Source organism: Alligator sinensis, unplaced genomic scaffold (genome assembly GCF_000455745.1).
Source record: "Alligator sinensis unplaced genomic scaffold, ASM45574v1 scaffold432_1, whole genome shotgun sequence".
Lineage (NCBI taxonomy): Eukaryota > Metazoa > Chordata > Crocodylia > Alligatoridae > Alligator > Alligator sinensis.
In genome coordinates this window covers 504789-519562 of record NW_005841998.1, presented here as the reverse complement: position 1 = coordinate 519562, position 14774 = coordinate 504789, and the positions used below count along the sequence as shown (strand labels likewise).

At 42.7% G+C, this 14774-nt stretch overlaps 1 protein-coding gene across 2 annotated transcripts in view; it reads right to left on the bottom strand.

The window, feature by feature from the left end:
* EFEMP1 (EGF containing fibulin extracellular matrix protein 1) overlaps nucleotides 1-14774 on the bottom strand; it is a 114419-nt gene that overhangs the window by 98910 nt on the left and 735 nt on the right. The window contains exons 2-5 of one of the 2 annotated variants that reach the window (XM_025201595.1): nucleotides 13314-13446; nucleotides 12604-12691; nucleotides 9456-9504; nucleotides 9007-9267 (exon numbers count right to left, since the gene is read on the bottom strand). In XM_025201595.1, coding sequence (XP_025057380.1) covers nucleotides 9007-9267; nucleotides 9456-9504; nucleotides 12604-12687 — 394 coding nt within the window. In that variant the 5' untranslated portion in view covers nucleotides 12688-12691; nucleotides 13314-13446. The remainder of the gene's footprint in view (nucleotides 1-9006; nucleotides 9268-9455; nucleotides 9505-12603; nucleotides 12692-13313; nucleotides 13447-14774) is intronic. The other variant, XM_006021566.1, reaches the window with a different exon arrangement.

Sequence of the window (14774 nt, the reverse complement as noted above, 5' to 3'; positions counted from 1 at the left end):
GCCCCTCCGCCTGTGCTGGTGCCCCTCACTCCCCATGCACAGCCACGTGGCCCTGTTCATGCCTCTCACCCCCCTCCCCCCTACCAGCCTTGTTGCTGCTCCTTTTCCCCCCATCCATAGCCCCTGCTCCCCCAACCCTGCTGGAGGAAGCCCCCAGCTGCCAGGGCTATGGACCCAAGTCTGCAGCCCCCTGCTGCAGGCAGAGGGGACCTGCATCCCCCAGATCTGTATGCCTGCGTCTGCTCTGCTCAGGCTCCCCCCGATGCTCGTCTGCCCCGGGGCCTCTGCTGTTCAACAGGCAAGACCTGGTGTGGCAGCAGACAGTAGAGCTGCACAGAAAAGATGCTTACCACTGCGAGCTCTGCACTGCACTGGCACTGTGCCTCCTATGCATGGGGCTGCAGTGAGAGCAGCAGTGTTGGGTTGCGCCCTTCGAAGCAGTGGCACGCACAGGGGGTCCAATCACCAAGGCAGTGCGGAGCTCGCAGCAGCAAGGAGATCCTTGTGCAGCTCTGCTGTTCCATGCTGTGCCTACTGGGCTGTGGAGGCCCCAGGGGAGGGAAGCAGGATGGGAACCCGAGTATGCAGCCCATGTCTGCCCCATGCAAAAATCTGTGGGGTGCAGGTCTCCCCTGCCCCTCTGGAGTGCACATGGCAGTGGGGAGCTGGCCCTTCCCATCCCGCAGACAAGCCACTCATGGCCGCATCCTGCTCCCTGCTGGGGCCCTGCAGCCACACATTACAGCCCCAGGCCCCAAGCACTGCCTGGCTGGGCAGCAGCCCCATCCCTACCCTGCTCCCTCCCTCCAGGGGCCTCAATCCTCCTCTCCTTCCCCCTTGCTTCCCCCCCGCTTACCTGTGCGAGCTGTTCCCTGGGCTTCCTGGGGTCATGTTCATGTACATGCACATGGTGCCCCCTGCCTGACTGCCCTCCTCCTGCTCCTTCCCAGCTGGAAGTCTGCCAGCCTGCAGGGAGCTTATTGCAAAACTGAAAAATACATGTGCTTCTCTGGTAAAGTGAGAAATCTGCATTTGCCTCTAGTAAGAGGTATAAGTCTGTGGTTTACTCCATTTTTCTGCAGGAAACAGAAGACACGGATCCCTGCTGATCACCTTCCCCACTCCCATGTTTTAGGATACCAGGGCTTCCCACCCTTTTCTGTTGGCAGCTGCCTCCCCCCTGCCTTTCACTGGCTCACTGCCGTTCTCCCACTTTTTCCATAGTCCCTGCGTTTTTTTGCGGGGACTGATTTTTCACAAGGGACCTACCAAATCTGTGGCTTCTGCAAAAACCAGGAAATCCTGATTTTGATTGAGCCCTATTTAAGGGGTTTGAAGTGGGACCAAAACGTTATTACTAGTGTATAGACAAAAGTGAACATTTTTTAATTAATTGCACGATCAAAATGCAACATTTAAAAAATGAATAGATATTTTTGTTAAAAATAGAAGGTCCTTCACCCTCCAATATAAAGTCAATGAAATAGCTCCTTAGTGTTCTCTTTTGTTAAACATAGATCTTCATACTTTTACACTGGTTATAAAGTATTATTTAGTGCTGCTGGACTGGAATTAAAGTGTCATACATCCGCAGATGATTAAGAGGAAGTGGACTGTTTGACTTACTAAATAATAAAAGAAGCTTAAGTTTGACTGTATGTATAACTTATATTCCCTAGGTATTTGAAGCAGTTATCATATGAAATAAGCACTTTTAAACCAACTTAATGATCACCAGTAGTCCCACTGTGGGTTTAAGTATATCTTTACAAGATCTTTTCAGCAATGCATGAAAATATTCAAGTTTTAAAGCTTTGAAAATTCTTGTAAACTTTCAAACTTAACTACTGTTAGTTTGCAACTGAGACTCATTCAGTTCAACACATTTCAGATTTAAAAATACTAGTAATTGCCTTTCTTTTTGCTTTTAGGGCGAGATCTTGGCCCAAGTCAATTACAAAACTCACTCCAAGAGGCCAAGATCTCACCCTCAGTTCATATATTTGGCTTCTACAAAACAAATTTGACCAAGTTATTTAAATTATTATTATTATATATTTAATACAAAAAGTTAATATTATCAGTTTTGTGCAAGTTTCCTGGAAGCTAAATAAAAATATTAAAATCACAATCAAATTTTAACTGAAAATGCTGGTATAAAATACTTTGGCTAACTCTATCACCCCATTAATTTCGTGGCCATTCCTAGTGTCCGATGAAGCAGACTGTTGCTTACAAAAATTTATGATTCTCAATTAGTTTCTATTGTGCCACACTGCCCTACCTTTTGCCTTCAGACTAACACAGCTAACCACTTCTTTGAACTCTTATGAAAATTCAAAAAACAAAACAAAAAAACCCCAACAACCCCCCCCAAAACAAAACAAAAAACAAACCCAAACCAACCAACCAAAAAAACCCACACATCCAAAACTCATGAAGGCATTAACACTACATAAAATTAAGCATTTCCATACAGGCACTCAAAAATGGAATACCTAGAAGTGTGAACTCTTGAATTAAAAGTAATGTACTGAATATCATATGAAAGTTCCATGCTGAAAGTCGGACTTGGGACTAATTAAAAAGAGCATCCATTACAATAACTATGCTTAAATGTGTCTGAGAATTTATTTACCAGTAATAATTAGTATTCATATATACAATACCAATATTAAGAAGAAAAAGGACTACAGCTGTGATGTACTTGCCCTGATTATGACTACTTTAGTATTAATTTATATAGATTATATTGACTTTGAAGCCAGATTTCACTGGGCCCAATCAAGCAGTTTGCTGGGAGCAAGAGGAGGAAGAGAAGCCAGGTACCAAGCACCAGAGCCTGCTCCTAGAAGGCAAGTGAGCCAGGGCTGTCTGTATGTTGTTTGGGTGTGTGCTCCAAAACAGCTGGCAGTCTTGCTGCCTGTATCTGACAAAAGCTCTAACAAGGGAGTAGAACTAGTTTAGGCCCAGGAGAGTATAAGATGGAGACTCCCTGGACCCTGGAGTAAGCAAATGGGGACAGCAAACAGGGCAGATCACAGGTCCGTTTGCTGCCTTCTTCTTTGAAGGGGAGCTTTTAAAGGTAAGTTCTTTCTTTAATTCGGAATAACTAACCAGATATTTAGCATAAGTAGCTAAAACTCAACAATTATATCAATACTTAAAGTTCATTGTTTAATTAGTGACAGAGCAAGTGGGGAGTTCGCCAAGGAGTTTGCTCAGAAACTCTCTCTCTCACCTTCCTTCACTGTAAGCTTGGTGAGAGGAACCAAGTTAGCAGGGGAAAGGGAACTTTTCAGGACCAAGGAGGACTGAACAGGCCAGCTTACAGGGGCATTTGATAGGGAAAGTTTGCTTGGAGAGCAGAGCAGGAAGAAGATAGTGGATTTAAGAGATTCAGAGAGATGGATGGAGGATGTCGCAATGCCAGGTTTTCCCTCTGCTTGAACCTGTGAGGTGTCTGTCCAGGCAGGACCATTCACCATAGAGGCTTCTACCCAGGTCCAGGTTTGGTGCTGTAGAGACAGCAGCTTGCAGGTTCCTTCTAGTGACAGCCAGGTGGGGGAGTGCCTGCAATGTGAGCAGTGCCTCCTGGTGGTGTCCCTCAGGGAAGCAGGCAAGAGGTGGCAAGGCTCAGAAACATGCTCAGCCACGAGGAGTTCACTGACTTGGTGCTGGAGGAGACCTCTAGGACTGTAAAAAAAGGACTGCCCAAAGCGGTGCTGAAAAGAAAGAGGACATGGACTCCCAGGGAAGTGAAAGCTTGTGACCTTTGGCAGCAAGCAGAAGTCTTCATCCCTACCTGCAGTGGTTTGGCTGGAGAACAGATATGGAGTCCTAGCAACAAAGGAGAAGGAGCACAGCAGAGGAGGGTCAGGCCAGGCCAGGCCTCCCCAAGTTTGGAAGGATTGAGACCACTGCCACCAAGAGGAAGTGATGGCTGGCAACTCCCTTCTGCAGGGGATGGAGGCATTTATCTGCTGGCCTGACTTGTCTCAGGTGGTCTACTGCTTGCCCAGAGAATGAATCAGAGATGTCATGGAAGGATTACTGAGACTCATCGGGTCCTCTGACTACTACCCCAAGCTGCTCATCCATGTGGGCATCAAATGATACTACCAGGGGGTAGGGGGGGGGACCCTGACCAGATCAAAGAAGTGACTACAGGGCTCTGGGTACAAGGGTGAAGGGGAAAGGGGCACAGGTCATGTTCTCCTCAATCCTCCAGTCAAAGGGAAGGATCTGGGTAAAACTTCCTGCAAATCAATGTATGGTTGCAGAGATGTTGTTACCGGCAGGGGTTTAGCGTCTTCAAATCATGGGACACTGCTCCAAGAAGGGTTGCTGGAAAGCAGTGGGATCCACCTGACAAAGAGAGGGAAGAGCATCTTTGCAGACAAGTTTGCTAACCTGGTGAGGAGGGCTTGAAAACTAGGTTTGCTGGGGGATGAAGACCAAAGCCCTGAGGTAAGTGGGGAAAGTGGGTGATCTGGAGGAAGCACAAGCAAGATGGGGCTACAAGGGAGTCCTTCTCATTCTTCCTGAGAAACTAGGACAGTCTGCTCATTACCTCATGTGTCTGTACATGAATGCATGGAGCCCGAGGGGAAAAAAGCAGTTAGAACTGGAAGTCCTCACACAGTAACAGAATTGTGATGCAATTGGAATAACAGACTTGGGATAGCTCACATGACTGGAGTACTGTCGTGGATGGGTATAAACTGTTCAGGAAGGACAGCCAGGGGAGAACAGAGGAGGATGGAGTTGCTCTTTATGTAAAAGAGCTGTTTGCTTGCTCAGAGCTTCAGTATAAAAAAAAAAAAAAAACAAAACAAAAAAAAACAAAAAAACAACAAAACACTGGAGATAACTCTGAGATTTTCAGCAGGCCTAGGGTCAGAGGAGAGAGCAACAAGGGTGATGTCATGGTGGGTGTCTGGTATAGACCAGACTAGGAGGTGGAAGTTTTCCTTCAAACAACTAGTGGAAATTTCTGGATTACGGGTCCTAGTTTTCATGGGGGACTTCAGTCACCCGGACCTCTGCCAGAGGGAAATACAGCAGTGCACAGGCAATCCAGGAAGCTTTTGGAAAAAGTGTTAGAGAGACCAACTAACGGTCATGCTCTTCTTGACCTGCTGCTTATAAACAGGGAAGAATTGGTGGGGTGTGTAGTGGTGAATGGCAACTTGGGCAGCAGTGACCATGAGATTGAGAGAGTTCAGCATCCTGAGGAAGGGAAGGAAGAAGAGCAGCATAGTAAGGACCCTGGACTTCAGAAAACAAAGAATTTGCCTCACTCAGGGAACTGATAGGATCCCCCAGGAGTCCAGGAGAGCTGGCTGTACTTTAAAAAGAAAAACTTTACTGAGGGTGCAGGAATGAGCCATCTTGATGTGCAGGAAGACTAGCAAGTATGGCAGAAGACCAGTTTGGCTTAGCAGGGAACTCAGTTAGCTAACACACAAAAAGGAAGCTTACAAGTGGAAACTTGGCCAAACAACTAGGGAGGGGTATAAGAATATTGCTGGGGCATTCAGGGATGAAGTCAGGACAGCCAAAGCCCAATTGGAGTTGTAGTTAGCAAGGGATGTGAACAGTAACAAGAATTTCTACAAGTATGTCAGGAACAAGAACAGGATCAGAGGAAAAAAAAGTGTGGGTCCCTTAATGAATGAGGGAGGCAACCTAGTAACAGAGGATGCAGAAAACACTAAAGTACTTAATGCTTTTTCACTTCAGTCTTCACAGGCAAGGTCAGCTCCCAGACTACTGCACCTGGCAGCATAGTTTGGGGAGGAGGTGAGCAGCCAGCAGTGGCAAAAGAACAGGTTCAGCAATATTTAGAACAGCTGAATGTGTACAACACCATTAGACCAGAAAGTGCACTTGAGGGTGCTGAGGAAGTTAGCTGATGCAATTGCAGAGCTGTTGGCTATTACCTTTGAAAAAACCTGTGGTGATTGGGAGAGGTCCCAGATGATTAGAAGAGGGCAAATATAAATTCCCCATCTTTAAGAAAGGGCAGGAGGAGGATCCAGGGAACTACAGACCAGTCAGTCTCTGGAAAATCATGAAGTAGGTCCTCATCAAATCCATTTAAGTACTTATAGGAGAAGGTGATTAGGAACAGTTGGCATGGATTGACCAAGCACAAGTAATGCCTGACTGTTTTGATTACCTTCTATTATGGGATGACTGGCTCTGCGGATGCAGGAAGAACAATGGACATGGCATACTTTGATTTTTGGCAAGGTTTTTGATATTGTATTTCACAACATTCTTGCAAGCAAGCTAAGGAAGTACAGGTTGGATGAATGGACAGAAAGGTGGAACCTGGCTGGATTGTCAGGCTAAAAGGCTAGTAATCAATGGCTCAATGCCATTCAGAAGCCAGTATTAAAGTGGAGAGCTCCAGAGACTGGTTGTGTTCAATATCAACAATCTGGGAAATGGGATAGATTGCACCCTCAACAAGTTTGCAGATGACACCAAGCTGGGGGATGGGGGCGAGTAGTAGATATGTGGAGGGTAGGGTCAGGATTCAGAGAGACCTGGACAAATTGGGGGATTGGGTCAAAAGGAATCTCATGGAGTTCAACAAGGACAAGTAAAAAGTCCTGCACTTAGGATGGAAGAGAGTCCCACACACTAGTACAGACTGGGGGCTGACTGGTTAAGTATCAGCTCTGCAGAAAAGGACCTGGGGGTTACAGCAGACAGTAAGCTGAATATAAGCTAACAGTATGCCCCTGTTGAGAAGAAAGCTAACAGCACACAGGCTTGCATTAGCAGAAGTATTGCCAGCAGTTTGAGGGAAGTGATTATTTCCCTCCATTTAGCTCTAGCAAGGCAACATTTGGAGTAGTGTCCAGTTTTCAGCTCCCCCCCAAAAGGTCTGGACTCTCTCCAGTTGGTCCATCGGAAGGCAACAAAAATGGTTGGAGGGCTGGGGCACATGACTTCTGAGAGGCAATAGAATTGGGCTTATTTGGTCTGGAGAAAAGATGACTGAGGCAGGATTTAATAACAGCCTTCAACTACCCGAGGGTGGTTGCAAAGAGGATGGAGCTAGAATGTTCTCAGTGATGGCAGATAATGTGACAAGGAGCAATGGTTTCAAGGTGCAGCAAGGGACATCTGGCTAGATATGAGGAAGAACTCTCATAAGGAGTGTTGTAAAGCAGTGGGACTGGCTACCCAAGGAGCTGGTGTAATTTTAAGATACAGGTAGACAGAGCATTAGCTGGGATGATCTAGTTGGGGCTGGTCCTGCTTTGAACAGGGGGTTAGACTAGATGACCTCCTGAGGTCCCTTCCAACCCTAACTTTCTATTGGTGCCTATACACATGCAGTAAGGCTACAATTACATGTCAGAGCAGACTTGATTGAGTCTGCTGGAGCATGGTAATTATTGCACTCTAGCATGGTCTCAATGATGAAAAATGGCAACAGATGCACTTTAACTAAAGCTTGTTCAAGAAGCTTTAGTTAAAGCACCCCTGCAGCCATTTTTTTAGCATGGGGAATCTGATATAAGATGCTCCAGCTGCTTCAGACTGACAGGGATATCATTCTTGGGATGCACTTCCTTCCCTTTTTTAAAAGATGGGTACTTTATTTGCCTCTCTCTGTCATGTGGAACCTCATCTGACTGCTACAAGTTCTAAAGCCAATGAATGGCTCTGCAATCACTTCAGTGAATTCTTTAGTCCTCTAGAATACATCTCATTGAGCCCAGATTGTTCAAGTAATTTCCAACCTATTGGGCACATCTACATATATCCCTCCACGCCCCATGGCACAGTTGGTACTGTGCTGTTGTTTAGTACTGAGGAAGTACTAACTAATGGTGCAGTAACAGCCATTACTATGCTGTCCCAGCAGTGCACATTATTTTTTAGACACTACGTCGCCATAGCGACATGCTGTAGTGAGGTAGCTCATTGCTACAGCAATGTAGTATCAACATCACGGTTTGTGCCTGATGACACTACGTTGCCATGGCTTCTCTAAGTAGATTATCTCCACCCGTAGTGTTACTGCTAAACTATGCTCATCATCTGATAACTAGACCTTATTCAGGAAGGCTGAAGTAAAAAGACACTAAAATACCTCTCCTTTCTTTGCATCATCCATTATTAGATTATCCTTCAGTAAGGGATCCAATGCTTTCCTAGGTCTTCCTCTTACAGCTACCAAAGGGCATAAAATAGCAAAAAATCCGTTCTACAAGTATGTTAGAAGTATCTCAATTCATTCATTGGTCTTTTCCCTGTGTGCCCATGAAGTATTCTTATACTTTTCCCTAGTAATATAAACAAAGTTTCTACTTTTCTTAAGATTCATTCTTGAATTGTAACTCATTGAAGCGTTTGCCATTTAGGTAGTCAACCTCTTGATGCATTTCCCTCTCTTACCTTCATAAAGTCTGTTCTTGTACTACCAATTTTTTTTTTTTTTTTTTTTTTTTTTTTAACCACACACGCCCCCATCTCAGTTGAGACCGGTCCACCCATTCTTAGAGTATGTTGGCTTCTTTGAAATTGAAGAGATTTAGGGAAATTTTAAGCAAATCTGAAGTTGAAGGGATATCCTTTGCTGCTTTTCACATATTAAATTCTGGACTCTCTTCAAGACAGTACATCTTTAAACACATTTAATGTAACCCAAAACACATGACATAAACAAGTTTGTTTTCCTAGGCGTTACATAAAGATGGGCAAACAGAAGGACTTATTCTGTTAATTAGCCTCCATAGCGGGAACACATAAGGTTGTTAAGTCTGCAGAAAAACTGAAAACACACTGTCATGTCCCATGATGGTAAAATACAAATAACAAATTCTGAAGGACATTCTAAGAAACTATACAAGTATACAGTGACGCAGCAATGCAGCTGCTGACGGATGAAACTCCTATGCTCTCTCTAGGTGTACCATTGATTTTTCCATCACAGAAAATATATTTGTGCTCAAAGTATACATGAGGCAACTTGCTTACCTTGGCATACATTATGTTCGCTTTGCTCATACCCAGTTGCACACTGTATTTGATGAGTTGGATTTGGAGGTCCTTGCTGAACATCCACAGGGGTACGTCGAATTACGCTGTTCCGTCCACCAGCGGAATCAGCAGTTGCTGCATCTTGCTCATTTACAATAATTTGGGCTGTTCTAGGTAGACAGAGGTATCCTCCATAGTGGTTAACACATTTCATCCCACCTTTACATGCATCTGGGACAATTTCACATTCATCAATATCTGTGGTTAGCAACAACAGAAGTCATGCTTTAATATGGAATCTTTGAGATTTTAAATACAAGTAACATAGCAAGGCATGCAGGCATGGTTCTACTGTCCAAAATCATTTGAGAGATTTGGAAGATAATACACTAGAAACTACTAAAAATATAATTAAGTAGTCTTTCTTTTGTAATGACATACAGTACCTTTACACTGCTGCCTATAGGGATCCCATTCATAGCCATCTGTACATTGCTGCAGAAAAAGGAAATGCAGGAAAAAATGAATTAATACTTCAAAAATAAACAAAAAACAAACAAACAATCAGTATGTACTTGCTACTGCTATAAACATTGTCCAGCAACACAAATAAAAAACTTAAATCATAAAAAAAGAAAAAAAAAAAAAAAAAGTCAGGCTTATGTTGTTTCTACATTGAGGGCAAAACCAAAAATAGTTGTTACACAGCAATATTGCAACAAGATTAAATGCAAGTTGTGGGGGAAATGAATGATCCTTTTGTAAATTTTGCTCTCAAGTGCTCAGCGTGTCCTGAGCAGTGAGCACCTTCAATGCCTCCAGAACTCAGGGAGAGAAGATGGTGCTAAACTACTTTAACCCATTACAGCTGAAAGTGGTGATCCTGCCAACTGTTACTTGTTTTGACTTCAACAGTACTATAATACTGTCAACTCAGAAGTCATGAATAAGACTAGAGAATAAGAATTAAAAATCATTTGTGGGTTCTTTATTTGCCTTTCCTTTTAAACTGTTAAGGTCCATTTTCTCAAGCTTTTCCATCAAACGTGATGACTACAAACTACATTCAGGATAAAGGGATACTGATAGTGTTACATAATTATTTTAGGAAAAACACCAACTATTGCAAGACTTGCAGTAAAATTGAGGGTGTTAAAACCGTTATTGCTGGGACTATGAATATGGTTGTCAAAGCCAATGAGACTACAGTCCATGTAATCAATCATATCAACATGCTCTACAAACATGAGAAAGATTAAGGTGATGAGCCCCAGAAATTAAAAAGGCACCTACATTTTCTGTCTCTTCAAAAGCATTCGTTTCCAGAATGTAATAGCCAATTATCAACTGAAATTGCATGACTGAACAGTATTATGTAATTAAATGTGGTCTGAATCAATGGATCAACTAAGCCATGTAGTATGTGCATGTTCTGATTAGCATATTGTTCCCATAACATTACAGTAAGAAAGTTGAGTATATTAGGCAGCCAAAAATGGTGAATAAAATTTAATTCTTGGTGTAATTTCTCCACTTTAGCAGAGCTACTCCAGGGGTGAATTTGACAAGTATTGTTGTGCATGTTACTTAATGTGCTATTTTGAAGTTGTTTTGTGAAACTTGTTACTATTGCAGATTGAATCAGTAGAAGCTAAAACATTGTTTAGTCACAGGTGACACTAGTAATCTGCCAAAAATGCAGCACTGAACTAGAGTAGTCTCCAATGCTATGAAGGGGTAAAAGCACAGCTAATTGTATTATAATTCTAGCTCTCTAAAGGAATGACTACATGCTGAGTTGACACCACCAAAGTTACTGTAGCTATGAAAACCCAAGCCCACAGGAAAACAGCAAATGCATGTATTTACTGAATCACCTAATTCCTGTTAATGCACAACAGAAGTAGTATCAACTACACACTGCTGAGCCAATTCTGCTCCTACTAAAGTAATTGGGAATTTTGTCTTTGATTCTCTTAGTGAAACCAGGATTCGGCATATATTGTATATTATGTGAATTTAAAAACATTAATCTATTAAAAGAGTGTAACATTTTCAGGGACTTTTTGGAATTTTACATTAGGTCAAAACAAAATTAGGCAGGATTACAAGGAGGATGCTACAATTGTTAGTGAATACAAAAAGAAAGGGGTGGGGGTGGTGTGTGTGTGTGTGTGTGTGTGTGTGTGTGTGTGTGTGTGCATGCAAGACATCTGCATACTAGGTATTTGGGCCTACGTTCAAGTCCCATGGATTTCACTGTATGCATTTAAACTATTGAAATCCATGGGACACAGGTGCCTAATCATCTTTTGAACTCTAACTCTTATACATCTTAAAACCCTCAATAATACATAGATTGATCCTGGAATACTTACTCGGGCAAACCATCTGACTGAGTTCAAATGAGACTACTTGTGCAAGCTGTAACTGCATGACCTCAGGCTTTTTGGCCATGATCCTACAACTTGCTGCATGCTCTGTGCTTATTTGGATTTCTACTGATTTCAATGGGGCTCTGTGCAGGCACAAGAGTCCATCCATATGGAACAAGTTTCAGGGCAGGACCTTTGCTTCTCATAGGGATCAAATATGAAAACATGGGATTTTCCCTCTTTGATCCATGTTAATATCAATGCCAGCTTTCACCAGGCCTTTTATTATATAGACTAGTGAGCAACCATAGATGGAAAAGCAACCTACCACCCTGCCCTATTCTAAAAATCACATCAAATTTTGGGAAACAAAACATATTTCCAGTATCTGTTTGAATTTGGTTGTGAGCTCACAAATGACTGCTTAACAATATTACCAACACTGCCTTTAAAAAAAAAACAAAACAACAAACCCCCCCCCCCAAAAACAACCCCCCCCCCGCAAAAAAACAAAAAACAAACCCCATACCTGCTAGAAAAAGCTCACACAGTTCATTACATTTTAAGGCTAACATTTCAGAGTACATACATGTTGTCAAAACATGTTGAAACCTCCCAAGGGAAATGGAGCAAAACAATTGACCCAATTCCTAAACTACATAACTACGTGGTGTTTCACATATTTACTTAAGACAAAATTACTAAATGTGTGTGTGTGTGTGTGCGCGCGCGCATTTTATTCAGGCTTTGAGGGTCTTATTTCCTAGAATTAGGAAATGCATGTGTCAAAATAAGTTTTCTATTACGGATGATACTACTTTGTTTTACACTTATCTTTTTAGCCTCTATTTTTCCCCACCCATAAAACAGAACAAAACTTCTTTCTAAGTGTTCAGAACCTTGTGAAAGTTGGCTATAAAGACTAAGTTTATAAACTTAGTTCAGTACCTTAAAAAAAAAACAAAAACAAAAACAAACCCAAACCCAAACCAAAACAACCTTTCAAAATAAATGAAAAACTAACTGCTGAATCCTGCAAAGTTTAAAATCCTAAGACACGGTTTCACTATAGAAGCAGTTTAGTCTAAGATTAACATATAACGTTACAGAACTTTTAATTGAGCACTGTATATTGGTAGAGACCACAGTTTCTCTGCAGGGTCATTTAGGAAAGAATCTCTGCTAAGTAATAATTATCTCAAACTCTGTTAAACCTTACCGTGTATGTTATGGTTTCCTCAGTTTCCTGTGAACTTACTGTAGTAAGAACAAAAGCAGCCAAGAATGTAACTGTCAACATCATGAATCTTGAAAGAAACAAAACAGGATTTTTTTTTTTAGCATTTGTTTGCTGTAAACTCAGAATTTCCAGCTATGGGGCTTGGTTCTGCCCACCTTATTAAGGTAAGACTTCCACTTGAGTCAATAGAAGGACTAAAATGGTAGAATGAGGAAGCCAGGACTGGGGTCCTTTTTATATTAGTGAGGTAAGTGCTGAAGTTTAACAATGTTTCAAGCCCGCCTTAACTCAGCCAAAACTGACCCATGTTAAAAATAATGCAACAATTAATGCTGAAAAATACTTGACTTCTGTTCTCCAGAACAGTGTTACTCAAGTATCCTATACATAAAACTTCCTGGTAATTGTCTGTTTTGGTTTGTAAGTTAATTTTCCAGTGACTGTGTGTTCAACCACAAGTTTGTGACCGAGGCGCGCGCACACACAGAGAAATCTTTAATGAGAAAGAAAAAGGGGAAAAGATGGAAACAGGATTTACTTAGATTGTGCTAGTTCTTATAAAGAACTTGCAAGTTGTATCATCTAAATCTAGATCAAATGTAGCCTCACTTCCTGGGTTTTCCAGCACAGTACTCACACAACAGTGCAAAAAGGACCCAGATCTGGCACCTACATCCCATGGTTCTTACCATTTATTTATGCCTGTTGCAACCTGAAGATGTAGAGCTTGAGACACCTCAGTATAGTGACAACACAAGAGGTCCGATTTTTGTTTTGTTGTTGTTGTTGTTGTTTTTTTTAATCAGATCTTGCTAGACCTACCTAAGCCCAAAAATGCACCAGGAGATTATTAGAGGAAGTTTTGTGTTTCTTATTCCATCAAAACAATTGCAACCTTTCACTTCCTGGTACTAGAAGACTGCAAACAACTCCTTTGGCACCTGCGCTCCACCAGATCTGGCCAGCTGCCTTATCTCTAGTCTCACCATCTAAATTGAGCACATAGGCATCATTGCTAGCTCACCGTGATCATCTGGATTCCAGGTTATCCAAGTGCAACAGAACCGCAAAACCTATGCATCCAGCAATTGAAACTGCCTGGGTTTGGCACTGAACAACTCCTGCCAATCACGTTTACCATACAAGCATGTGAGCCTTCCCTTCCAGGAATTCCCCTACCTTCACCCATGCATTTTGGTACCAGTCCGTTGTGTGGTGGTGCTGCTGCTACTACAGTTAGAGGTGTGTTAGAATCATAAGTAGGGCTGGAAGGGACTTCAAAGTCATGAAGTCCAGCCCTCTGCTCAAGGCAGGACCTCTGACTAATCCACCAGCCAGGCAACTGTCTAGCCTGCTCTGGTGCAGTTATAAAAACATTCAGACTACCATTAACATGACTGTACATAGAGAAGTGCTATTTTTAAGCCATTTTGCAATAGTTTCTGATAGCACCAAATCTGGTGTTAGGTGTCATGCAAAGGAAGGCGTGTGATCCTTGCCCTACACAGCAAATAACCTAAAAGCACAGGCAAACAGACAAAGACTAGTGCAAGACAACAGAGCACAAGTAGTGATCAGCATCTAGTTACTTGAACTATTTTTTTTGTTCTTTTAATATCGTGTCTCAGGCCAGATTTGCCAAATCAGTTCCAAATCCCATCTACGGAGCAGAGCTCACTGGCTCGGGTCTGTGTGGTGTTACCATTAGCAAGCATCTTATCCCCCAAACTCTTCAGCCTGCAGCTTCAGATCCTCACAAATCCATGGCAGGCATCCTATGCACAAGCCCCAAGTCTGGAGGTGTTGGGGTTCACATGCCTGAGTCTCACTTACCCTTAGCCAGAAGGCTCAAGGGGCAAGAAAGGGAGAAATGCCCCATCTTCATAAAATAAAGTGTGTAGCTAAGATCCTCCCATTGGGAGACTAGAGTAGACCCTTGTAGCAGGGCGGGTCTGTGGTGCCATCCCTCAACTACGCAAAGCCATCACATATCAGGGAGAAGAGGATCTGCCTTTCCAGGGACTGGAAAGCCACCTGGACTGATCTGACCTCTGCCATGGTGATCAGAGCATCTCCCCTGCCAGGGAGAGGGCTACATACAAGCAGGGTTCAAATGACACTGCTTTTTTTTTTTTTTTTTTTTGGGAGGG